We start from the raw sequence: 25,787 nt of genomic DNA, 5'->3' as shown, positions 1-25,787 counted from the left end.
TCAGGCTTCTAAAGCTCTGGTCTTTCCCAGATCTCTCTCACTTCTGATTTCACTGACCATGAATGACTTAGAGAGAATGGAGAGGGTCCCATACAATTGTCTTGAGAATGAGGCATGACATGGACCCATATTTACTCCAGTGATGTGCAGTGCAAGTATGAAATAAATTTTGAGTGACAGGTGAGTGATGGGTTAATATTGGATCCAGGGATGTTCCTGCCCTCATCCTTGTGTGGCAGCTCACTCTCAGGGAACTAGCCACAGGGCAGATGGGAAAGAACCAAGCACACTGGGAGACTGTGAGTCCATCCTCCAAGTGTGGAGGTGATTAACCTGGCCATCTTGGCTGTCAGGCAATGTTGGAATGAGCCCATGTGGTTATTTGAGGCCAGATTGTACCTGCCCAGCTATAAGTTAATGATTACAGAGCATCTACATGATCTAAAGATGATTCTAATGGAGTGTGATGGCCACAGTGATTATGATAGTTAAAGGGTAACAACAACCCTATAATGATGTAGGTCCTTCCCTATCTAACCTTGCCACCTCAAGTAAAACAGTAGGGTGGTCTAGGGAAGAAACATTTTGTGTCAGACACATCTGGGTTGGAAGCCTGATACAATAGCATACCACATGTGACGTCCTGCAAGTTATATAACTTCTTGGAGCCTCAGTATATTCATTTGGAAACAGAACTGTAAATTTGTTTTGGCTTCCACACTCTGCACAGCCATGGGCTTCCGGAGAGGCTGGCTCCAGCCTCAGCAGACTTAGCCTGATTGGCCAAGGGCCATCATGATGACTCTATTCCTGGTCTGTGGTTAGTTTAAGCATAGACGTAGGACACAATCTGGCCAATGCCCTGAGGGAATCAGGGAAAGATTCTGTTTTATTGTTTTTGCCCTTAAAATTGATATACAAAGAAAGATAATACTTCTTTTGTTGGATGCTGGATGCATTGCCTGAAACAGCTGCAGACACTTGTGAACGTGAGGACAACCAGGCTAAGATCAAGGTTGATACACAGGAGGACAGAAGGTATAGACAGAAAGTGTCTTCAACAGTGTCCTTGAGCCAATGCATGAACCATCTCTGGAGCCTTCATTCCTGAGAACTTCTTGACAATGAGATTCCTTTTTTTTTAAGTCCCTTAGAGTTAGATTTTCTAGTACATGTAACTATCCTGCCCAATGTAAGGTCATGTTGAGAATTAAAGAAATAAAGCACCTACTATGATGCCTGGCACACAGCAGCTTTCTTTGCTGAGCGAGGTGATGGTATGAAAAACAAGGATAGACACTATCATGGCTTCTTCACTCGGGCATATACATTATGCTCCCCAGCTACAGATTTAAGCTCCTTAAGGGAGGCAGCGTCTTGGACCTCTTTGCTATGCCCCATGTCTGCTTAATAAATGCTTTGCTACTGACCCAGGGGTAAACAATGAGGTTTGCCTATTGTATCGGGTAACCATGGCCACAATAACACTGGCTGAGAAATTACCACAAAGCAGCAATTATTAATATTGGTCACAGTATACAAACATTCAGTTATAAGGTGAATAAGTTCTGGGGTCGAATGTCCAGCATCGTGACTATAGTTAATAATACTTGTGCACTTGTACACTTGAAATATGCTGAGAGTACATTGTAAGTGTTCTCACCACACACGTATAAAAAAGGGTAATTGTGTGAAGTAAATGGAACGTTAATCAGCTTGATTGTGATAATCATTTCACCATGTACACATATATTAAATCATGTGGTACTCCTTAATTATATATATATTTTTACTTGTCAATAATACCCCAAAATAAATCTGGGAGAAGTAAAAATTAAAAAATAAAAAGAAATGAAGTACTGACACATGCTACATGAATGAACCTTGAAAACGTTATGCTAAGTTAAAGAAATCGGTGACAAAACACTACATAATCTACAATTCTATCTATATGAAATGTCCAGAATAGACAAATTCACAGAGATAGAAATGGACAAGAGGTTGCCTAGGGCTTGAGTTGCAGGGAAGAAATGGGGAGTGATAATAATGCGTACAGAGCTTCTTTCCGGAGTGATGAAAATGTTCCAAAATTGATCATGGTGACGGTTGTACAACCCTTAATTCACTAAAAAATATTGAACTGCAGAGTTTGAATGGGTAAATTGTATGGTATGTGAATTATATCTCAATAGAGCTGTTGTGAAAATTTCTATTTAAAAACAACAATCGGGTGGCTCCATAGTGTAGTGGTTAGCATGTCTGCTTTACATGCAGAAGGTCCTGAGTTCATGCCCTAGGTGGTGCCACAGACCATACTCCAGGTGCGCCAGGCCCTCTGAGGGCACCAGAGTCACCAGGTCCTGGGTGCATGCCACGAGCCCGTGGGAGATGCCCCGCCTTCAGAGATCCAGTTCTTCAGGGGAAACGGTAACATCTATAGGTCAGGGGTGGGAGTGTGGGGGGAGGATTAAAGCAGAGGGTAGGGGGAGAAAAAAAACAATCATTAATTCTCGTACATCTACCGGTAGGCTAAGGGTCAGCTGATCTAGGCTGGGTTCAATAGGGCAGCTCTAGACTCACGTATCTGGAGTTCTCCTGGAAACTGGCTGATCCAGGCTGGACTCAGCTGGGATGGCTCTGTTCCACGTGTCTCTCATTCTCCTCAGGACTAGCAGACTAGTCTGAGCACGCTATCTCAGGGGAACGGCAAGGGTGCAAGAGAGCACGCAAGATCACCAATCCCTTCTTCAGATCCTAGCCCTTTCCTTTCCCCATTTTCTTTGTAGCATGGGTGGCCACTGACAACAATATTAGCAAAGGAGATTTAAGTAAAAATCATGAGAGCGTTTCTCAGAAGTGTTGCTTTTCCTCATACGAGGAACATCTACAGGTTTCATCCCTTCCTCCCTTTTTCCTGCATTGAATGCAGAATGTGATGTCTAGAACTGTGGTAACCATATTGCTACCATAAAGAAAGTCCAAAAGAATCATGGATGTTGTCCCTGACAGCACTGAGCATCATTACTGGAGCAGAACCGGCAACTGCTCATCTCTGGATTTCTTGTCATGTGAGAAAAATAAACACCTATAGTTTAATGCCATTGTTCAGTGTAGCTAAAGATATTTCTCACTAAAACCCAACAGCAACTACACAGGATAGTCTAGTGTCAAACGACAAAGCTAACACACAATTTAGTACCGAGTTTGATGTCCTTGATTCAAAGGTAAACCACAGATTGGGAGAATACAGGGCCTCACAAGCAGTGGAGCACTCTTCCCGAGGGATTTTGAGCAAGAGAGCATTTTACAGAATGTTAGAAGAGGCAACACAGAAACACGGCATGGCTGCCTATGAGGTCAGGGATTTCTGTAGAAGGTCAGCAGGTCCTGCCTTTTGAGGTAAGCTAGGCAAAACCGAGTTGAGTTAGAGGATTGTGATTGGTATATTTTAGGTTACCCTTGACAGCTGTTTCCCATAAGTGCAAGCTGACTTAGGTGTATTTGTGACGTAGGCCGGGCCACTGGGGCCACCTCCACTTTGTGGGTCCTAATATACGAATTCACTTTATCACTCATACATATGCTACATGCGACATTGGAAGCAATGAGAAAGTCATACACTGCATTTCAATCCCAGTTTCATTGACCATTCATTCAACAATTCTGTATTGGTTGTCTTACATGTACTAGCCACTGTGAGTAAACAGACCTGACTCCTGCTCTCTGAGAGCTGCTAGTTAGCACTTTACATGGATAAAGTCATATCTAATGACAGAAGAAAGGATGGATAGTGAACATAACACGTTATTGCAAAATATTATCACATATGTAATACAGGAAAATTTGGTCCAACATATAGTTGACCAAAAACCTGAAGGTGTGTGAATCAAATCAATTATTTTCTGCACCAGTAATCAGCTCTCAACAATCCCTTTACCTCTGTGAACTTTAGTTTCTTCATCTGCTAATTAAGAAATTAACTCACCTGACTATTAAGTTCTCTTCCAGCTCAAGTCTTTCTCATTTTGAGATCAACACAAAGAAATATTAACAATATTTTGGGAAAAAATTCCACTTTGCAAGCACTTAGGTAGAACTATAATTATATATAAAAAATAATAATTGATAGAAAAGATTTCCCACTAATTAGAAAAATTGCTGATGGAATGACCATCGGCAAACATTTATATAAGTGTCTACTGTGTACAAGGCATTCATACAGAGCTCAAAACCCAAAGTGACAAAAAAGTCTCCCTGCTCTCAAGAGGCTTAGAATTTTTTAAATTAAGCTGTCGGTATATGAGTATCAACAGGACTGACCTGCCACTGGGACATGCTGGCATGGCCTTACCATGTTTCACAGCCAGGGATGCTTCTGATGGTTCTGTACAGATGTCCTTTGTGGAATGCTAGCCCTGCATAAAATAAACTAAGTCTCAGTGCCAAAAATCAGATGTGTGAAAGAATTACGTGTGTGAATCATGGACCAGTGGTTTAAAAAAATGTTATCCACAGAAACTACTCTTCAAATAAAATCTTAAGTTGAAGCCAAACATATCACATATGAAAGCATACAAACTTACATATATAGGCATATATGTGTGTATATATATAATACACACATATGTATACATACACATATACATATATATGAGCTGCTGTGGTTCAAATGTGAGGGCAAAGGCCTCTACATGGTCAGGAAATTCCCAATGAGATAGGGTCACACAGTGGAGAGGACGTGGCTTTGTCTTTGCTGACTGTCTACACAGGACAAGTGGCCTTTCTGAGCCTCAGTCTCTTCACCTATAAAAGGAGAAACAAGACGATGATGCAAAGTACCCAGCCTCTAATAGGCTTCAATGGGCATTGTTAACGGCTTGACACCAGGGTCCCTTATACCATGTTGAAGAAACTCCCTCTACAGTGACCCTTCTCACTCGCGAGTCGTAATCCCGACCCAGCCTCAATCTTCAGCCATTCTAGATGGGACAGGGCAGCAGGATTTTGGATGAGAACACTTTTGTTCTAGTCTAAGGTCTGCCAGTGTCTGCTCTCCTTGCCCGAGGCCTGATCACCTCCTTTGCCAGGTGAGGATAATGATCCATTGATTTCAAAACATGTTGCAAAGGGTAAATGAGGCATGAAAGTGCTTTATTCCCTGGTGTTTCTGCCCTTTCTGCTTTTGGTGCCAAAACCCTTAACCCAGACTTGACAGGAGGCACGGTGTGGTGCTAGCCTCAAAACCGAGCTAGCTGTCTGTCCTTTGGCAAGGGACTTACTGCTTTTATGGGCTACATTTCCAGGACACGGGGATAAAGATGCTCCTAGAAATTATGACAGCCACTACTTTTTTGAGCATCTGCTAAGCACTTGCCAGGCATTATCACTTCTAATTCTCCAGACATCTTGTGAAGTAGATGTCTTTTATCTCCATTTTGCAGAGACGGGGTTGGAGAGGGGTGCACTGAGAGAAAGGGGTGAATTGCAAGCTGGTTTGAGAGAGCTGGGGTTAGAATCTGCTCACTCCAACTTTCAGAGCTCTTGCCCTCAACCTCTCTGGTCTGCCAGAGAGAAGATGGGGTTGGGAAGAAGGATCCTATGACTAGGAGAGTGTTTAGCAGTAGGCGGCCCAACCAGCTTGAACAAACAAGTACTTTTCTTGTGCAATAAGCTTAGGTGAGCAGCTGGATGATGAAACTGGTGAGCCTGGGGGAGTGCCCGTACTTATCACTGCAAAGTAATAAGATAGCAGCCGTGGATTCCCTAACACTGTGGTCACACTGTGTTCAAAGAGGCTCTGACAGGGAGGGTGAAGAGGTGTGCCTGACACACTTCCCCTTCTATTTGAGAAGCAGAAGTTTTCAGGAAGCCCAGGGCAGTCTTACTTAGGTTTTACTGGCCAGAATTGGATCGCGTGGTGACTCCTGGATACAAGGGAAGTGAGCGTGTAAAAATTTTGTTTCCCAACCTTTGTAGTCTAAGACAGCAAGAGAAAACAGATTGGAAATGGCTTTCAGGTGGTCCATTGGCAGTGCTGCACATTTGCCTAGCAGTGCCCATGCCCTGGCTTCAGAGGCTGGATCAGTGTGCCTTGGGGCTGCCGTATCATCGTATCACAAACTGAGGGACTTCAACCAACAAAAATGGATTCTCTCACAGTTCTGAAGGCCTGAAGTCTGAAGTCAAGGTGTTGGCAGGGCTGCCTCTCTCTGAAGGCTCTAAAGAAGGATCCTTCCTATCTCTTTCGGCTCTTGGTGGCCCCACGTGTCACTTGGCTTGTAGCCACATCACTCCAGTCTGTCTCCTCACATGTCATCCTCACATGGCCTTCTTCCAGTGTCTCCTCTTCTTAGAAGGACACCAGTCCTATTGAATTAGAACCCACCCCACAAAGATTTTCCAAATAAGGCCACATTCACAGGTTCTGAGAGTTAGGACTTGAATACCTTTTGGGGGGACACAATTCAACCGAATAGAGACCACATTAGCCCTTTGTCTTCTTCTGGAGGGAAGGTAAAGGGCCATGCTTGTTCACGTTAGAGGAGTAAAGACCTCTTCCTCCAAAAACATCCCCCCACACACCTCCTGTGGCCCTTGAGTCACCCTTGCCTGAGTTGGGGCTTTCCCAACCTCCTTCCACATACCCTCTCCTCAAAATGAGAGTCCCAAAGCCCACCAGAAACAAAATGGTTTTCAAACGCCCACTTCCACCTGAACTCAATGCTCAGGGTTTCCAAGGTCATCTTTCCAGGCAGAGCCTCAGCTCCTCGCTGGCCCACCACTGGTGGTAATCAACCACCCTCAAGTGATGCTTACATGCAAGCAAAGCTGTGAGTTCCTTCTCTAGACCTCAGCTTTGTGATGGGATGAGGAAATTACTCGGGAGCCCTGCCCTAGGTCATGCAGCTTAACAACCACAGTATCAGGGAGGGAAGTGCAATAAGCATTACACTTGAGGATCATAACCCCACTGATAATGTTTATTGAGCACCTGCTACAAGCCTGTTTTTAACACCTCCCATCTCCAACTATGAGGTAGAAGCTACTAGGATGTGGAAAGTATCTTGCCAAGTGGCTCCAGAGCTGTGGTGTGTAAAAACCTTTGCTGCTTACTTCTCTTTGGCGGGGGGGGGGGGGGGGTGTAGTTTTCTGGGACATTACCATAAAGGGGGAATTGTGTTAAAAAGACTTTACCAAGATTCCTTCTAGCCCTGAGAACCTATAAAACACCAGAATAAAATGTGGTTAGACTTAGCTGGGTCCCTGGTCTTCCCTGGTTAACTGGTAAACCACAAGGGACATGTATCTGATTTCCATCAACCTCTGAAGTCATTGAAGATACCTCACACCCAGTTCATTTTGGTATCTTTATGTCTTGCACGAGGACCAGAAGTTCTCAGACTGAAGGGATGTCCACATGAATAGAGGTGCAATAGGAGGAAGAAGTGGAATTGTTCAAGCCCAAATCTTTGTTTCTCCCCCAGCATTTTTAGTGTTCCCATCCCTAGAACTTCACCAAGAACAGAAGTCTGTTAATTTCTACTGCTACATAACAAGTTATCACTTAAAACAATACTTATTGATCATCTGACAAGTGCAAGGCAGAAATCTGAACAGGTTCCATCAGGTTCTCTGCTCAGGTCTCAGGTGAAATGAAGGTATCACCCAGCTGGGCTCTAGTCTTTCAGAGAATCTGCTTTCAAGTTCTTTCAGGTTGTGGCAGAATTTACTTCCTTGAGGCTGTAGGTCTGAGGTCCCCACGTCTGTGTGGACTGTAGGCCAAGGCCACTCTTTGTTCCTGGAAGCCACCCACATTCCTTCCCACATGGCCCTGTCTGTCTTCAAAGCAGCAATGGTGTGTCATGTCCTTCTGACTCTTCTAACATCCGACTGCCCTTCTGCCACCAGCCAGAGAATACTCTCTGCTTTTCAAATTTCACCTGATTGGGTCAGGCCCACCCAGATAATCTCCATGTCTTAAAGTCACCTGACCTCAGACTTTACATTTGCAAAATCTCCTCACAGCACCACCTAGATTAGTGTTTGGATCACGAGGGGCCAGGAATTCTAGGGGTCAGCCTTAGAATTCTGTCTACTATAGGAGGTCTTACAGGGGATTAGCTGCAAAGACAGCCCTCCTCTGAACCTCGGGATGGAAGACACCCTCTTTCTCTTTCGTGGTACAGAGGAGTTCGTAGGAATTTACCTCTTACATTGAATGAATAAACATAACAGAATTCTAGCCTCCAACAGGAAACCCAAATATTCATATTGAACAAATCTGTCTTCAGTAAGGCTATATAGGCCATCTATTAGTTCAGACTTAGAAGAATTGGCTATTAGATTTCCTCTTTCTTTTTTTCTGAACATTTTAAAGTGAAGAGCTGTCAATGCTTTTCAAAACTGATTCTCAGAGTGTAGCGAGTTTCCCAATACAGCAGAGTCTTCATCACTAGACATAGACAATTTCAACAGCAACATAAGATACCTACAGAAGGTCCCCAAGCTCTCAGCATGCAGGCCATATGGGTTCCAGGCAGTTCTGCTTTTCTCTCATTTACTGGGGTGAGTAGTGTCTCTCCCAAATTCATGTCTACTTGGAACCCATGAAAGTGACCTTATTTGGGAACAAGGTCTTTGCATATGTAATCAAGTTAAATGAGGGCATACTGAACTAGGGTTGGACCCTAACTCCAATGACTGGTGTCCTTATAAGAAGAGGGAAAGTTAAACACAGGCACACACAGAACACCACATGAAGATGGAGACAGAGATGGAAGTGATGCAGCTACAAGCCAAAGAAGCCAAGGATTGCTGTTAGCCATCAGAAGCTGGAAGAGTCCTAGTACAGATTCTCTCTCAGAACTCTCAGAAGAAACCAATCCTGCTGACACCTTGATTTCAAATTTTTAGCCTCTAGACATGAGAGAATAAATTTGCTACCAAGTTTGTGATAATTTGTTTATTGCAGCCCTAGGAAACCAATACACTCACTATGTGAATATGTTTTTTAAATTTAATCTCTGGTTGACCACAGACCTCACCACTCCCTATTTTATTATACAATCTAGCTTCACTCATTTACTCTCTGCCTAGCTCTTTAAAGCATTTAATTTGCAACCTCTGGTTTAATTAATACATTTAATAAAAATGCATTTCAAAAGCAAATACTTTATCTTTTACATGAGGGTAAACTGCAAATGGATGAGGAATCTAAACAAAAACTATATACAGAATAGAAGAAAACATATGTTAATTTATTTAAAACCTGGGTGTAGGGAAAGGGTTTTAACCATAACTCAATCTAGATGCAATGAAAGAAGAGATCAATAAATTTAACTACATAAAAATAAGAGCAACTTTTTCAAGGTAAAAAAAGAAAACCACCAAAAACAAAGTCAAAGGCAATTAACAAACCGGGAGAGAATATTTTTTTAACATAAATCACAGATAACTAATATCCCTAATACATAAAGAACTTTTAAAAATAGACAGGAACAAAGACCCCAAACCTGATAGAAAAATGGGCAAAGAACATGAACAGGCAATTTAAAAAGATACAAAAATGGCATCCATACCAGGTTTTCTGACCTTGCCAGAGACTCTGAGTTCCCTGTTATAATTTAATAAATGTTTCTGCTCAAACTAGACGCAGTAGATTCTGCTGTTTATAATTTATCAGCACAAGCTGCCTCCAGATATCAATCCACTTTGAAGCATGGAGACTTTTCAGTCTACAGTACATCCAAAAATGATTTACATTAGACTCTGAGACAGTTTTAAATAAGTTCATGAATGTATTTTCAAACAATCACAGTTTTATTGCAATAAAAACACTGCCTTGTGGGGTGACTACTTTGAAGGAGAAGGAGTTGGATGAACTCTGGTATGTTTGTTTAAAATGGAACTTTTCATATGTCATCCAAACAATATGTTACCTGCCTTTGGAATGTGTTTTTCACCCACCCTTGAGTCTGGGTGTGTCTTGTAACTTGAGACTTCAACCAAACCATGAAGCCTTGATTGGAATGGTATTGGGAAGCAATCTAGTTCCTCCATTGTTATCCCTTCTCAATACTTCTCAGAAACTACAGGAAGTGGTTGTGGTTTCAGCATGCTGCAAAGTCCTGGGTAAGCAGAACTGCCTTTTGAATCACAGAAACAACCTGAATGCCCAACAGTAGGGGATTAGTTGAATAAATCATAGTACATCCAAACAAGATTCTGAGATGCCCTTGCAAACCATGATTTATAAGAGAGCCAATGACATGGACAGACATTTGGGATATGTTGTTAAGAGGAAAAAATAGATCGCAAAATGTGGAGTACTTCCTATTTTTGTGAAATATACCATTTTTGTAAAATTAGGTGTGCATAAATATAATAAACGAATACAAAATGTTTAGAAAAATGTATTTTAAAATGTTAACATTGGCTATGACTGAGAAATGAGATTACTTGTTATTTTTACAGTTTTCTAGTGAGATATAATCTCTTTACAAAGAACATGTATTACCTTGTAATCATACAAATCAACACATTATATATGTATAAATAAATACACATACATTCCCAAATTTATTTGCTTTAAAATACTTCAGAAAGGGTGGAATGGAAATAGATGAAATAGGAACGGCAAAATGTCATCTCTTTTGAAGCCAGGCAATAGGGATGTAGGGAATTATTACACTATTCCTTGACTTTAGGTATTTCTGAAAACTTCCATAGTAAAATGGTAAACAAACAAAATATACAAAACCGAGAGCAGTAGTGAAGTACTTTCAGAGTATTTCATTACTATGGTGCAAGCAACTTAGAAATGTGAAAAACAAACAAATAGACAACAGAAATAAGGTTGCAGAACTTAATGATGAGAACCATTAGCCCTATGGCCACTTTAAGCCTCAGCTTCCCTATCTGTCAATAAGGAGGTTCCTTGCTGGCTGGTAGACATGCAATATGGACTTAACTCTGAATGTTATTGTGGTTGCTGTTGGTTTATCCAGGGAAGCATGCCAGAATCCTGAAAGCAAGATTTCCACCTCCAACAGCAATTTTCAAACTAGGGTGTGGGGAGCTGGCAAATGCAGAGTCCATGCCCCCCCCCCCCCCCGCCCGCCCCACACCCGCGATTGGCTCAGTGTCTGGGGATAGGTTTAGGAATCTGCACCTTAAATAAGAGCCCACGTAATTCCCACTGCAGAAACACTGAATCTAGCCCATGGCCAAAGACACCCAGGGAAGCACGTCCGCCTGGAGGAATGTGTATCTATACAGAAACAGGGCTGGGTGTTGGGACAACTGCTCATTTATGACTGCAGGTGGACTTTGTCAGCAGTCACATCTGGGAAACAACTGGCATGTGACAGACACCTTTTGGAGTCTCCAGTTAGAAAATGTGAATAAAAGACAAGTTACCTTTGTGCTTTCCTCCTGGAGGAACAGAGCTTGGGCAATTGACGTAGGTCAGAATTTGATCCCAATACATATAGATTGCATGGCCCTCGACTGACCATTGAGCATCTGTGAAATGGGAACAAAAACAGCAGAATCAGGGCCAGTCAGTGAAACAGGGTTATGGCAATCACAGAGTGTTATCAGGAGTCAAGACACTGAGCAAAGATCCCCTCAGTAAGCTTAGGAACCCACTTCTTAAGGCTCCATATTAGAGGTTTGGGGTCCCTTTGCTTTCTCAGTCACAGGAAAGCAGGCCTACAACAAAGGAAAATTAACTCAGTAAGCCCATCCCACCTGAGACCGCACACAACATGATGACATACCCCGAGGAAAAAATAAGCAGCATATCAAGCCTGTTGTATGTACCTCCAGACCCAACTGTTTAAGGAACCCTCTAAATCAGTGCCTAAATCTTAACTTTTTATTTTACTAACTACAACATGGGCTCCAGGCTTCTCTTCTGTGCCCAATTTTAAATAAGAAAGGGAAAACAAGGCTACAGGGCACAGGGAGGGGCTGTACTTAAAGTCCAGGTGGCCAATCTCCTCTTAGCCTGGTCACCATCTACGGCGGTAATTTAGCCCATGTCGCCAACTCAGACACTAGAAATAATCCCAGGCACATAGTATCTCCATAGCAAAATCATTTGTCTGGGGAATTTGTGGTGAACTCAAAGTCTTTCTTTCTGAAAAATAATATTAATTTATGCTTGATTCCAGCTCTGTGGAAAATGCAGACAGTCATATTGTCCCATCCTAGACTGTGAGCCCCCCAAGGGAAGGGACCACTGCTCTGTCAGCTCCTGGCCCCAATTTAGGCATAAGGAAAGTATGGCCTGAAGGACCCAGTGACTGGCTGTCCCACTCAGCATGGGTGGGTACTCTCCTTGTCTGAACACACAGCCCCACCTTCCTTTTACCTGCAACATAGGGAGAAATGTCCCATCCTCTGACCTACACTATACCTCCCTTTCCAGCCTCCTCCTCAGCTTCCTCCCACAAACCCCTAGTCCCTCCATTGTGTCAAAGCAGAGGTGGAGAAATGTTGAAGCCAGGGGTTACCTTTTGCAAAGAAAGGGAAAGTGAGAAGGTCCAAATAGCCCAGAGATGGGGGTCTGCTTTAGGGAAGGAGCCCTGGCTGGGAGGTAGAGCAGGTACAGCATTAGGGCCAGGCCTGAGAAACTATGTTCTGAAGGACTGGCAGCTCATTATCCACTCTTTCCCCTGGGAAGCCCTGGGCTGCTGCCCAGGGAAAGGAACAGTGTGTAGAAGGGATAGCTCCCGCAGACAAGTGGCCCATCCACTTTGGGGTGGGGAGTTCAGGCTGCCAGTTCCTTAAGGGTGGGGGGCTGGATCTCACTCTCCTTAGAGGCTCCAAACCCTTAGTGGGGTCTGACCCTACAGGGTAGGGATTTAATGGATATTAAATCAAATTGCATTAAATTGAACTAGACTGAAGTTGAGGGGGATATGACATGGTATGAGTGTCCTGGAGATGTTGTAACAAATAACCACAAACTTGGTGACTTAACACAGCAGAAATTTATTCTCTCACAGTTCTGGAGGTCAGAAGTCCAAAGTTAAGGTGTCAGCAGGGCTATGCTCCCTTTGAAGGCTCCAGGGGAGGATCCTTCCTGCATCTTCCAGCTTCTGGTGGCTTCAGGCATCCCTGGCTCCAATTTCTGTCTCTGCCTTCACATGGCCTTTTACTCTGAGTCTCAGTTTGTTCTTTTCTGCCTCTTGTAAGGACACTCTCATTGGATTTAGGGCCTACCCTATCCATGATCTCATCTTAATTCTTACCTAAATTATATCTGCAAAGACCATATTCCCAAATAAGGTCTGAGGTTCTGGGTGTACACAACCTTTTGGGAGACATTATTCAGCTCAGTATAGACATTAAATAGCAAATAGCACTGCAAGAAGTTGCAAAAATGTGGTCGGGAGCTGGGGAACCTTGATCTACTAACTTCTGTGGCTCAGTTGTCCCAGCTAGCAAGGGTTCCCATTAACATCTCTGAGTTCCACTGCCAACTGAGAGGTGGGGTTCTGGACTCCCTTTTACAGATGAGGACACTGAGGCTCGGAGTGGTTGAGTAAATGGCCAAGATTCCCCAGTTAGCTAGACCTAGGAATGAAATCCAAGTTAGCTTGGCACCAGAACTTGGGGGATCTCAAAGCCAAGCTGGGCTGTATTTGAGGAACCCCCAGGGCTGATAAGATCCCAAGATCTTTCCACTCTGAGCAACTTCATTTGTCAATAGAAGGCAAAGGTGTTAACTGTCTTAATTTCCATGCTCCTTCACTTCCTCATATTGTAGACTTTGGAATGTGACTACTTCCCTGGAGTCACTTGAAAAAGTGAGGTCAAAGAAAATAAGCATTAATTCGATTATTTGTAGAAATTAATCTGGACTGGAGAAGTAAGGCAGGGAGACCCAACTGGACCCAGCCTCGCCCCTGCTACTACATGGATTTGATCCCCTTGGGAAGCTACCCTGGATTCCTGCTCCTCGTTCCTACACTGACCAAGAATACCATGGTGGCTCCAGGAAAATTTGTCCAAGGAGTGGAGAGCAGTGGGAAGCAAATTTTCTTTTCCCTCCAATGATTGCTCTGCAATGTTTGTTCCATGTTTGAAGCTCCAAAGATGGATGGAGAATGTCTTGTTAGGAATTTCTAGTACCTTGGAACAGGTCCTGAAGAAATGCATTTATTCAATAATTCTATATTGTGTACTGCCCAGGATCAAGTTGTAAGCCCCCTGGGGCAGTGAGAGTACCACTTTGCTCATAGCTGCCCAGAAAGGCTTATATATAACCTGGCACACACCTCCATAGAGTTGCTGAACAATGAACAAACCCGTCCTAAATCACAAGACATCAAAAGAAGGGCTCCAGGGGTAGGGCAAGGGAGGAATGAATTTCTTGCATCTGGATCTTAGTTTCCTCATCTGCAGATGGACCACTGACTGAAGCTGCAGGCTTAAAGGCGGTTGGGTGCCCCAGCTTCTCCTCCACCTTTTCCCACCAGCCTGTAACCTCGTGCCAACGGGGAGGAGTTGCTTCACCTGCTCCCTGACCCCTCCTAGCCAGTGTCTTTGTATCCTTTTGGTTCCTGAGCTGAGGCAGTAACCCGCTGAAAGGAGGCTTACTTAATGGAGAAATCTTGTTCCCATCACATCCTCAAGGCAGGCCTACCACCTCAGAAATGCGGGCACCGCCCTCTGTGAGCTCACAACCTATTCACAAGCCCCAGGGGCAGTTATTATTACTCTCATTTATAGGGAAGGCGCCCAAGGCTCAGAGAGGCCGAGTGACTTGCCCAAGGTCACACAGCTTAACAGAGAGAGCAGAGATGGAGATTCGGGTCTCCGAAGAACCGCTCCAGCGGCTTCTCGAAGACATCCTCTATTTCCCTCCTATGACGCTCATTAATAAAACAGGAAGGTCTGACGCCCGGCTTTTACCTAAAACAATGCTCCACGAAAATCTGTGGGAACAAAAGCAACTAGAAATCCGCCCCGGGTTTTCAGCCCCTCCGGCCTTGCGGGCCAATCGACTCCGTTGGCTAGGGAGGGGCGGTTCCAACGTGATCGACAGCCTTGGGGAGGCGTGGTCTCGGCGGGGGCGAATCGAGATTGGGGACCCGGAACAATCACGGGCAGAGAAGGGGCAGTCCGAGCCAATCAGCGGGGAAGGGAGGGTCCTGCCGGTCAGGCTGTCGCGAGAGGCGGCCACCCCGCCCACTTGAGCCTCGTCCCGGCGCCCGTCAGCAGCGAACGCAGCAGTGCTCGCGCGAATCCGTCCGCGGCACGGGGAGCCTGGGCGCGAGGCCGCACGAGTGCCGGCGCAGATCCTTCCGCCGCCCGCTCGCGCGCCGCGCCCCGCGTGTCCCTCCACCGCCACTCCTAAGGCGCCCGCCCGCGGCCTCCAGCCTAGTAACGGACAGCCAGCCCAAGCGCGGCGGCGGCGGCGGGATGGCCCGGGCGGCTCCGTCGGGGGGCGGCCCGCTGTGACAGACCCTGCGGCGCGGGGGGAGATGGGGGCGGCCGCCTCCCGGGCGACGACGACGACGAGGAGCAGCCGCCGCCGCCGCGCACCGGCCGCCGCTGGGGACGGGCGCGGGCCAAGAGCCCGCCCGTGAGCGGGGGGCCCGAGGCCGCTCGCCGCCCCCGGCCGCCCCGGCCGCCCCGGGCCCCCCCAGCGCCTCGCGCGCGCCCGCCTGCCGGCCCCTGGCGGGGGTCTCGCCCGCACCGCACGCCCCCGGCCCAGCCCGCGGCTCCCGCCCGCCCTCACCCGTTCCCGGCCCGCGCGTCCCCGGCGCGCCCAGGCCCCGGCCCGCGGCGCCCCCTGCCCGCGCCCGCCGCGCCCCACGCCCCCGGGCGACGGCCCCCGGTCCCGGGCGGCGGCGCGGCGCGGGCGGCAGCATGGTTGAGAAGCGCTGCCCGCTGCAGAGGGACGGCGTGTACCGCTGGTTCTCGGAGCTGCCGTCGCCGCAGCGTGTGGAGTTTCTGTGCGGCCTGCTGGACCTGTGCATCCCGCTGGAGCTGCGTTTCCTCGGCTCGTGCCTCGAGGACCTGGCGCGCAAGGACTACCACTCGCTGCGCGACTCGGAGATCAAGGCCAACAACCCGGCCGACCTGGGCAGCCTCACCAATCTGACGGACGAGGTGGTGCGCAGCAAGCTTCTGGTGTCGTTGGCGCTGCTGGGGTCGGAGCAGCGCGAAGCTGCTGGCGTGCTCTACCGCACGCTCACGCACATCGACTCCATCATCCATAACTACGGGCTGCAGCTCAACGAGGGCCGCACGGGCGATGAGTTCTTGCTGCTCTTCACCATGGCCTCCAATCACCCGGCCTTCAGCTTTCACCAGAAGCAGGTGCTGCGCCAGGAGCTCACGCAGATCCAGAGCAGCCTGAGCGGCGGTGGCGGCGGCGGCGGCGGCAGCGGGGGCCACGGGGGCAAGAGCTCACTGCCCACCTGCCCGGCCTGCCACAAGGTGCGTGCCCGCGCGGAAGGCAGGTCCAGCCCTCCCGACCCCCACACTTAAAGCCTCCGACCCGCTCCCCGAAACCCAGTCCACACCCAAGTCTCCACGCGGGACCTCAAAACCCCCTTCGCTTCCCAAGCTTTCACCTGAGATCCCAAACACCCACCCGCACATCAAGCTTCCACTCAACCTTCACCCAAACCCCAACTCCTACCTGCACCCCATACTTTCACCCTGCGCCGTTTGCCGGCACTTCGCAACCCCCAGATCTCCCGATCTGCACTTGATTCCGTGTCCCAAGCCTTTACCCCGTATCCCCAACGCCCATTGTCATCCAAGACCCATCCGGTCCCCGGCGCGCTTGGGGGCCCTCGCACCCGCTTTGCCGGGGTCGGTCGGGAAAGTCTGGGAGGGCTGCGCTCATGGCGCCCCCAGACCGACGGGTCGCCCTGGAAGAGGTCGCGGCCCCTGTGCCGTCCTTTTACCTCGTCGACGGGAAGCATAAGGCTTTTGTCCCCTTAATAATAAGGCTCGTGGGCGACCGATGACAGTTACACATTGTGTAGCCTTGATTTCTCCAAATCTGTTGTTTATTACCAGAAAAGGAAGCCGTTATGAGGTGGATATGAAAAGGCGCTAGAACCTTCGTAGACGTTGGAGGGTGTTTTGCAGCGCCCCAGGCCTGGGTGTCTTATTTCCCTTGGATGGGCGGGTGTCGCCGCTGGCGAGGTCGGGTCTTGCGGGGAAGGGGGGGTGGGCCGCGGCGCGTGCACGTGTGTGCACACGCGTCTACATATGTATTCATATGTTTATGAATGTACGTATATGCATGTGTTTTTGTATACTGGTGAATGTATGCATATGTGAGCATATGTGTCTTTATGTGTGTATGTGTATTTATGAATGCATATGCGTATGTGTTTATTTTATGTGTGTTTAAGAGCCTGGCTACTGTAACAGACAAAAACAAAAATTGGAGCCTTCAGTGTATGTGAAACAGTTATTTCTTAAGGGCTGCTGCCATTTGTGAAAACAAATCCCAGGATGACTTGGAGCCCTGAGGGTGCGAGTCTCCTAAGGAATGCTAGGTTAAGTTAAAGATCTCTGGTCTCCAAATTAAACAGGAAGGGCATCGTGGTCATCCACTTAGAAATGTGAACTTTTGTCTAAATGTTTCAAAACTATGTAAACAAAGTGGGACTCAAAATTATTTTTATCACTGTCCCACCCCCTGACCCAATGTCAAAATTGTGCTCCAAGAAAAAAGATTTTTCTTTGACCAAGTGTGTTGTATTTAGATTACACATTGATAATCTTTGGGAAGCAAGAGATTGCAGTCAGGACCAGTAGCGCTCAATACCTTTGACAGTTTCTAAGCTCTTTTACAAGTTTGGTACTCTTTGGTTTGCTTGGTTGTGGTTGAAGCTGTCTTTCAAGCCTGAATTGTGGCTTTTATTCTTTAATGTCTTTCTCTAAGAAGTGGTTCTAGTCCCTGCATTAGTTTTAATCTATGTCCTATCTTTTTTCTGACATCGACCTCCAGACTGGTTTCCTTTTTAAGTGCGTGTTCAGATCCCACCCATGTTGTGGACTGGGCAGAAGAATGTTTCAGCTACAATAGAGGGAAAGCAGGGTCATAGGGAATGTGGTTGTAGGGGGCTCAGTAAGCTTTGGGGTGCCAGTGGGATTTCAGTCTCTTAAGGTCTGTTTTTATGTGCTGTTAGTCCTCAGGTTAAATGCCACACTGATAACGTCCATAACTGTGACTCCAGTGGTGTTCAGCTCTTGAAGGAGGTTCTTTTGTGTGTGCAGATGCATCACTTTATAAAAAGCAGAAGATGGTGATCATTATTTTAGCAGAGCAGCAAGCTAAAAGCTAGAACAAAAAACTCATAAGAGAGGATTTCTGTCAAGCCAAAAATCCCTTTGATGCGATAAAGGGGCTGATCTTCCGGTCCCCCCACAGGACTGAATTGACCAACGGTGTGACCTTGGCCCGAGTCTTCCCTCCTCTCAGTGTTTCACTGTTGGATTAGAGGGCAAGTTACCTGTCTCATGGACTTGTTTGGAGGGTCACATGAGGTCACGTGTGATGTGCCCAGCAGATGTGTAGTGAGGGCTTTCTTCTCTGCTGTGTCCTCTTTGGCTTTTTATAGAGGAATGCTAACTTGAGCAAGGCACATTGTTATAGAGTGAAAAATGTTTATGTCTTGGAGTATTTGCATTTTCTAAATTGATATTTGAATAGTTAATTGGAGCTGACAATTTATCTTGTCCTCGGGAAATTGGAGAATTCTGCCTGACCCTTACTAATGAGATTATAATGAGTAATCTTGGGGCCGCTGCTTCTATATTTCAGAGCAAACATGGTATATCTAGTTTCCCCTCCTGCCATCCCCCTATGTCACTGTTCATTTCAGTCACATTCATTTAACTTTCTGTTTTGTTGCTGCTTTAGAATGAAGGCCTTTAGCATTTTAGCATTTTGCCACCTTAGTTTCTCCAAATCTAATCTTTAGTGTAATCCTGAGAAAGCAACTCCGTTAAAGCTTTGTTTGTATTTCTTTTCTAAATTGTTGTATTTCGTTTTAAGCTCTGAGCCTAGAGACCTCAGTGTTTATCTTTTAGAGATAAAGATGTTGACTGCTTCACTATCTTTAAGTGATAATTCTTTTAACTGTTTTCTCACATAGGCATTATTTGCATTTGCTTCTCCAAGCCCTTACTGTTATTTTAAAATTCTTATTGCTCTGAGGACTTGTAAAAGAGGTTTAAGAGTGTGAGAAAAGTAAAACAGACCTGTCTACTTTCTGAAAAGAAGTGGTAAAGATGATGGTAGATTGCAGTAGCTTTCTTATGCTGAATAGCTGACAAACCCTGTAGGTGTGCTATTCCTTAAGGCATGATGGGAATTAGTAATAATGGTTGGTTTGGATTTACACTACCTCTGTCTTTCCATTTTATTTGAATGTAAAGCCATAGCTTTGGAAAAATTTAAATTTATTCTTTGCAGTCATCTCCATGTAAGGGATAATGTGCTATGGTATTTGCTTTTTTTTTTTTTAAATAACAGCTTTATTGAGATTTAACCTATATATCACAAAATTTACCCCTTTAAAGTTTACAATTAATTAGTTGTCCGTACATTCAGAGAACTGTGCCCTTCTATCCTTGTGTTTCAGAATCCTTATGGTAGATATCGTAATGGAACTACTTCATGCGGTTGGGTTTTGTTTGTTTTTTGTCTTTTTTTAAAGGGGATATTGAAACTGATTTTAAAGTGCTCAGTGCAGGAGTGTGGTGGGTGGTGGTCTTCCTGTGGGTGTATGTTCTATGATATAGCTCTGGAAGTATCCACATGGTTTCTACCTTGAGTACTCTTAGGGGAAAGAATGGAGACACTTTGGGTATGCCCAAATGCTGTGAGTAAATCTGCTAATGATCTTTTGCCACGGCATGTAATAACTTGCTTTGTTTCATTGCTTTTGGAAAGCTTTTGCAAAACTTTGGCAGTTCAAAGGTGAAACATCAGATAATTTGTCCTGCGTTTATCATATAATTGGGTTCTTCTGGGTTTTTACCCCTAAATTCTTTGCCTGTTGCAGCTGAAAGTAGTCTAGCATTCCACAAGAAGGGGTTTTGTCTGGAGCAGCTGTTATTGCTAAGGGTTATAGGAGTAGTTGTAACCTAAAGGCAGGATTGTGGCTCTACCTTTAACACTTGTTCTTTCGGGCAGCTGAGAACTACCCAGCCCATGAACTAAAAACTAAATTCATGAAGTCTCTAAGTCTAGCTGTCTTTGTTTACATTGCATGTTTATCATGCTACAGAAATATCTGAAAACATTGGATGGAGGGTGCAGCTTTTACAGTTGGAAAAGACGGTCCTCTTATAGTGAAGGACACGACAAAGGAATTGAGACATTCTAGGATGCAGTTTTAATTGCTTTCTCGTAGTAGTTTATTCATTGAAAATGAAAACTTAATTATATTTTCTGGAGCTACAGTAGTGCTACCGTTTTACTGTACAGCAGCTTGGATTATGTGGCACTTTAATTATTGCCCATTGCTCTCACATTAAAAGAAGGCTATTTACTTTCACAGGAGCTAATTCACATTTGGTTTATTCATCTCAACATTTGAATTCCTGTGTATATTGTGTTCTGGAGTATAGTTATAGAAACTGGAAGTTTTATGCTTTTTAGGGAATAGTGAGTAATGTGGTAGTATTTATTCTCTTAGGCTTCATTTTACCCATTTTCTCTTCAGTACTGTATCATTCATTTGCCTTCTTTTTGGATTGAAGACATTTTTGATTAATCTATATTTTCTCAACAAATTAACATATGAGTCTTACACCCTTGAAGGCAGGACAATAGAAGGCATCAGTGTTGGTGCATTGTTCTGTTGTCATTAAATTGGTGACTGCTGACCTCATTAGAAACTTGGTAAATTAAGAGAAAGTGTTTATTATGCCTAGAACAAATAGTTTCTACTTAAGTTATTGGGTTGTTTATTTTATTAATTTTTTATTTTTTATTTTTATTTTTTGCTTCAGATGTATTAAATTTAGAAAAAGATCCATTAGATGTTTCTCTGTTTTTGAGACCCCCCCCCCCCCGCCCCTTAGGACATTAATTATCTTCTTAGTTAAAGTAAGACTGTTGCCACAGGTTCACTGATTAGTTCACGGATTATTGAAGGGTTTCTGATTTTGGGCTTTGGCCTTGACATATATAGTTTAGAAATTGGTTTTAACAAGGTAGATGCTTCGTATGTGGAAAGATCTAAAACATTATAGAAACATCTTATCAAAAGTGAAAAGCAATAATCAAGAACTAATACAGTCGGTTAATTCTTAAGCAGTTTTGTTCTGGGTTAAAAGGCCTGAAGTTATTTAGAGTGAAAAGAAAACAAAAGCAAGACAAAAGCAAGACAGAATATCTTTTAAATAATTGATATTATAACAGCTATTGTGTAGTATAATAAAGTAGGACTGGACTTGAGTCCACAGAGGACTTAAACAGAACTGTAACAGTGTCACTAAAGCAGAGAGGAATGCTTTGGGTATTTTCACTAATAGACTTACCTGTCAAGGGTGTTTGGGATTTTAGGTGGATGTTTTGTAGGTTCATAAAAAAATCACTAGCCTTTGAAATATCTGTACTACCCTTACCCATCCTTAAATTTCTCTCCTGTTGCAGAGGAAAAGTTTTCCTTTCTGTCGAAGGCTTGTCCCTCTGTCTCTGTTTTGGTCACATCTGTTTCCTCAAGGACATCGTTAGGTTAGGTGGCTGAACTTCGCAGTTTCCTGTCTTCCCACCTCCCCCACACTAATCTTTGACCTCCACTGTTTTTTCCTCTGAGTGCATTGACACTTTCATGGTTCTCTGATTTGTCTTTTAAACAACAAAAGCCATCTTTTAACGTTGTCCACCTCTATTAACCACTCTTTTCTTTATCCCTTCATTACCAAGTCCTCCCCAGTCAACTAACCAACCAACCAACTGAAAAACATGACCATCACTGCTTTCCAGGGATCATCCATTTTGAAAAGATCGGTGTGTATTCTTTTGACATTTTAATGCATATATAAATATATTTATATGTTCTTTTTAAAAATTCATATGTTCTTTTTAAACACACTATTATATATTTAAATACAAATAGGATCTTCCATACATGTTCTATACCCCAGGCCCCCAGTGAAAAAGACTATAGCAGGCTTCTTGAAATTGCTGCTGCTGCCTCTGGTCCTCACCTTCAGCAGAGCCCTCAGCCTTTTGAACCTGGCTTTTGCCCTCAGTATCCTCCACTAAAGAAATTTTATTAAAGGGAATTCAGCGATCTCTTTTTTTTTTTTTTTAAATATTATTATATAATTATAGGTAAAGAATTGAAAAAATACAAAAAGTTATTTGATGAAAGTCACTCCCATCCCCCATACAATCAGGGAAGGACATTTCAAGGTGCGGGCGCAACATTCTGTTCTCTCCCTGGGTGTTGATACCTTTTCTTCCACATCAGTAAAAAACAAAGCTTTTTTTTTTTTCCCTTTCCGCAGCCATACAGTTCCATTCCCCTCTTTGTTTCTTGTAGAACCTTCCGAAGAGACTGTTTATTTACAAAGAGATAACTGGTGTCTTACTCCCCACACCGTCTGACCCTTTCTTTTGGCAATCTTTCCTGATGAGCATTCCCTATCAGTCCATAGAGCTACTTCATGCTAGCTTGTGGCTGCTCTGTATGAATGTGTTACTTAATCACTTCCTATTGATGGACATTTTGTTCCCAAATCTTTATGGTTACAAACAACTCAGTGTCATTGACATATTATGTATGTCACCTGTATACAACAAACAGCATGCATGGCCTTTCACATTCAAGTAAGTATCTGTAGAAAAGAAATCTTGAAGTGGGATTGGTAGCTGGTCAAATGATCTATACTTTTGTAATTTAGATATTTCTAATATCCATCTTTTGGAATTCGCATAGCAATGTATGAGTGCCTATTTGTATACCTTCAACTAGTTAGTGTGAGGGAGTTAGCACCCCTCCCCCCTTGCTGCCATTCAGTTAGGTGAGGAATACATCTCAGTGTAGTATAGTTTTATTTTGCAGTGTTCTGAGTAAAGTTTGACATTTTTTCAAGTAAACCATTTTATTCTTGGCAAGCTCTCATATCCTTCGCCCATCTCTGTTGGGTTGTTGACCTTTTTTTTTGTTTTTTAGGCACTCTTTAAGTTTCAAGGAAATTGTATTTTTGTTTTCAGTAGAAGTTGTGAATATTTGTTTTCCAGTTTTTCTCCACTTAAAAATTTTTTTTTAATTTTTTAATTTTTCAATTATAGTTTATATTCAGTATTTTATTAGTTTCAGGTGTACAGCATAGTGTTAGACATTTATATAATTAATGCAGTTTTTTTAGTGCCCTATTTTCAGCCTCATATAGCTTCTGGGTTTTGTGTCATAATTAGAAATGCGTTATACATTATGCATTGTACATATTATTACACATATGCATTATACATTATACAGACATTCCCTGTGGTTTTTTCTGGTATGGAGCTTGTGTGGTTTCTCCTTTTACATTTAACAGATCCATCTGGAATTTATTTGGTGTAAGGTACAAAACTAGTTTTATATTTTCCAGATGACAACCCAGTTGTCCCACTGCCATTTGTTGAATAATCCATCTCTTCCCTCCCAGATTTGAAATGCTATATTTTATTATTTGCTATGTTTCTTGTATGCACGTGAGTTTCCTTCTAGACTATTCAGTTGCATTGATGTTTTTATCTAGATGACTTCTTGTCAGTTTCACTGGATACTTTTCAGTTATCTTATTTATTTATTTATTTATTTTTTCAAATCTCATTTGTTCTGTGGGTTTTCCTGCACAGTGGAATCTCCAGGAGAGGCTGTCTTGTAAAAAACATACATGGCTGCAAATGTTGATTTAAAGGAGTCTGGGCATGGCTAGGGCCGCCTTCTGAAGTCTCAGAGCCTCCATTAGTTCTCTAGCACCACTGATTTTCCTCATGTTCAGCTTCCCTTCTGCTTTCCTGCCCATTTAATGATGCTGTTCCTCTGACTTCTCTCCTTTCCCTTCTCTTTTTACTTTATAATTCATGACATTTTTAGCTGTGATTTTGCCACACTCACTGATGAACCCAGAATTTATATGCCCAACTAGACCTGAACGCCAGCTTGGAGGTTCCAGGTAGCTCAGTCTGCTTGGCTTTTTGTTCTTCTAACCTTTGTTCTTCTAAGCTTGTTTCCAAGTCTTAAACTACCTTGTAAATTTGTTCTCCATCAACACGGCCATAGCCCAGGTCACTGTTCTCCCATTCTGTCTGTCCCTCTCTCTCCTGCCCACCACGCGTGGTATGATGGTCACATATATGGCATACTTCTCTGTAGGTGGACTTAGATTTTGGGCGATTTGCCAGGAAGCCAGGAAATAAATGAATTAGTCTTCAGGGAACAAGCACAACCCTAGCCTCGCGTAACTTCACTCCTTTCCCTGAGTCAAGAATGTATGCTGGAATGCTAGTGAGTGATGATCTCCTTTTAGAATTAAGCTGATGTCATTGTTTAAAGTCAACAAGAGAACTTTATAGCTGCTCTGTTTTGTTTTTTAGTTAAATTCAGAAACTTTGGTACCTTAAATCTTTTTTTAGAAATAGTGACATGCCCAACTTCTGACCTTGACCTGGATCTAGTCTGCTATGACACCTAGTCTCCCCGATCCCACTCTTAGCCTCTAACAACAGTTCCCACTTTGTCACTGGAACGGTCTTGGGTAAGATGCCTGTAGGTTTCTTATTCTCTGGTGTGTAATTCTTAGCCTTTGTGACCTATCCACTGCTTGTCCATACTCACCTCTGTCTGTACTTGCAGTCCCTCACATTTACTGTTTTCTCTTTCCACTGAGCCTTTGCAGATGCTGATCTCTCAGAAGGGAAACCTGGTACTTGGGGCACCCCAGCCTCCACTTCTTGATTCACACATACCAACCATGCTGTTGCCTCTTTCTGTCCTAGACCTTAGCATATTGTATTATAATAGTTTCTTTGATTTTCCATCACCACGCTGATTTATTGGAGGGCAGAGATTTTCTTTAAATCCCAGAGCCCAGTGGTCCCTGTCATCCAATAAGGCTGTGTCCTGAGCATCTGTGAAAACCTAGTGGGAGGAAAATGTTGTATGTTTATGAAAGGCCACCTTAGTGAAGACTTTTTTTTTCCTTAGAGTTTTTCGTTTCTATGGCCCTGTTAGTAATACCTGTTACCAACTCATAGTCTTCCTTAATTGCGTTTATCCAATGGCTGTTTCTCTTATGCATTACATAGCTGTGGATGCTAGTGAATTTTAACATCTGTATTCTACTTTCTTTTCAAAAATTGGCATGCAAAAGCTTTCATTGGGAGAAATTCTCTGAGCACAGTAGTTTGACTTTGTATTACCACATGACAGAACCACGTTTTATGAATAAGTTAAGTGAAGAGCTGGGGAAGGGAAGGATGTGCGGTCTTCTGATGCTCTGGTAGACTATACCCCATGGAGCTACGCATGTGGATTAGTTCATCTCCGAGTAGTGGTTGTAGTTCTAAAAGTAAGATGGTTTTGATTATATTTTTTTAATGTTTACAAAATTGTAAATCATGGTAAGCCTAGATATTTTAGTTTACTGTAGGATGGCAATAAACTGATAATCCCAATTAAAGTTTAGTTTATATTTCTTTTGATAAACTGACATCAGATTAATTAGAAGAGAGTATTATGGTCATTTCCTAATTATTTGGAACTTTTACATAAAAGCTTCACTAGATTTAC

General features: G+C 43.9%; 1 protein-coding gene and 1 long non-coding RNA gene across 2 annotated transcripts in view; one reads left to right on the top strand and one right to left on the bottom strand.

Moving 5' to 3' along the window:
- Window positions 1-1,814: 1,814 nt before the first annotated feature.
- Window positions 1,815-14,209, bottom strand: LOC118611359. Its single transcript, XR_004954258.1, has 3 exons — window positions 11,419-14,209; window positions 4,352-4,415; window positions 1,815-2,434 (listed from the first exon to the last, which is right to left on the bottom strand). It is a non-coding gene; the product is annotated as an uncharacterized LOC118611359 (long non-coding RNA).
- A 1,600-nt stretch (window positions 14,210-15,809) lies between these two features.
- Window positions 15,810-25,787, top strand: part of ZCCHC14 (zinc finger CCHC-type containing 14) — a 60,510-nt gene continuing 50,532 nt past the window's right edge. The window contains exon 1 of the mRNA XM_016129444.2: window positions 15,810-16,458. Coding sequence (XP_015984930.2) covers window positions 15,886-16,458 — 573 coding nt within the window. The 5' untranslated portion in view covers window positions 15,810-15,885. The remainder of the gene's footprint in view (window positions 16,459-25,787) is intronic.

The sequence above is a fragment of the Rousettus aegyptiacus genome, unplaced genomic scaffold, assembly GCF_014176215.1.
Source record: "Rousettus aegyptiacus isolate mRouAeg1 unplaced genomic scaffold, mRouAeg1.p scaffold_m13_p_14, whole genome shotgun sequence".
Lineage (NCBI taxonomy): Eukaryota > Metazoa > Chordata > Mammalia > Chiroptera > Pteropodidae > Rousettus > Rousettus aegyptiacus.
Note: the sequence above shows the minus strand (reverse complement) of the source record. Positions and strands in the feature narration are given on the sequence as shown.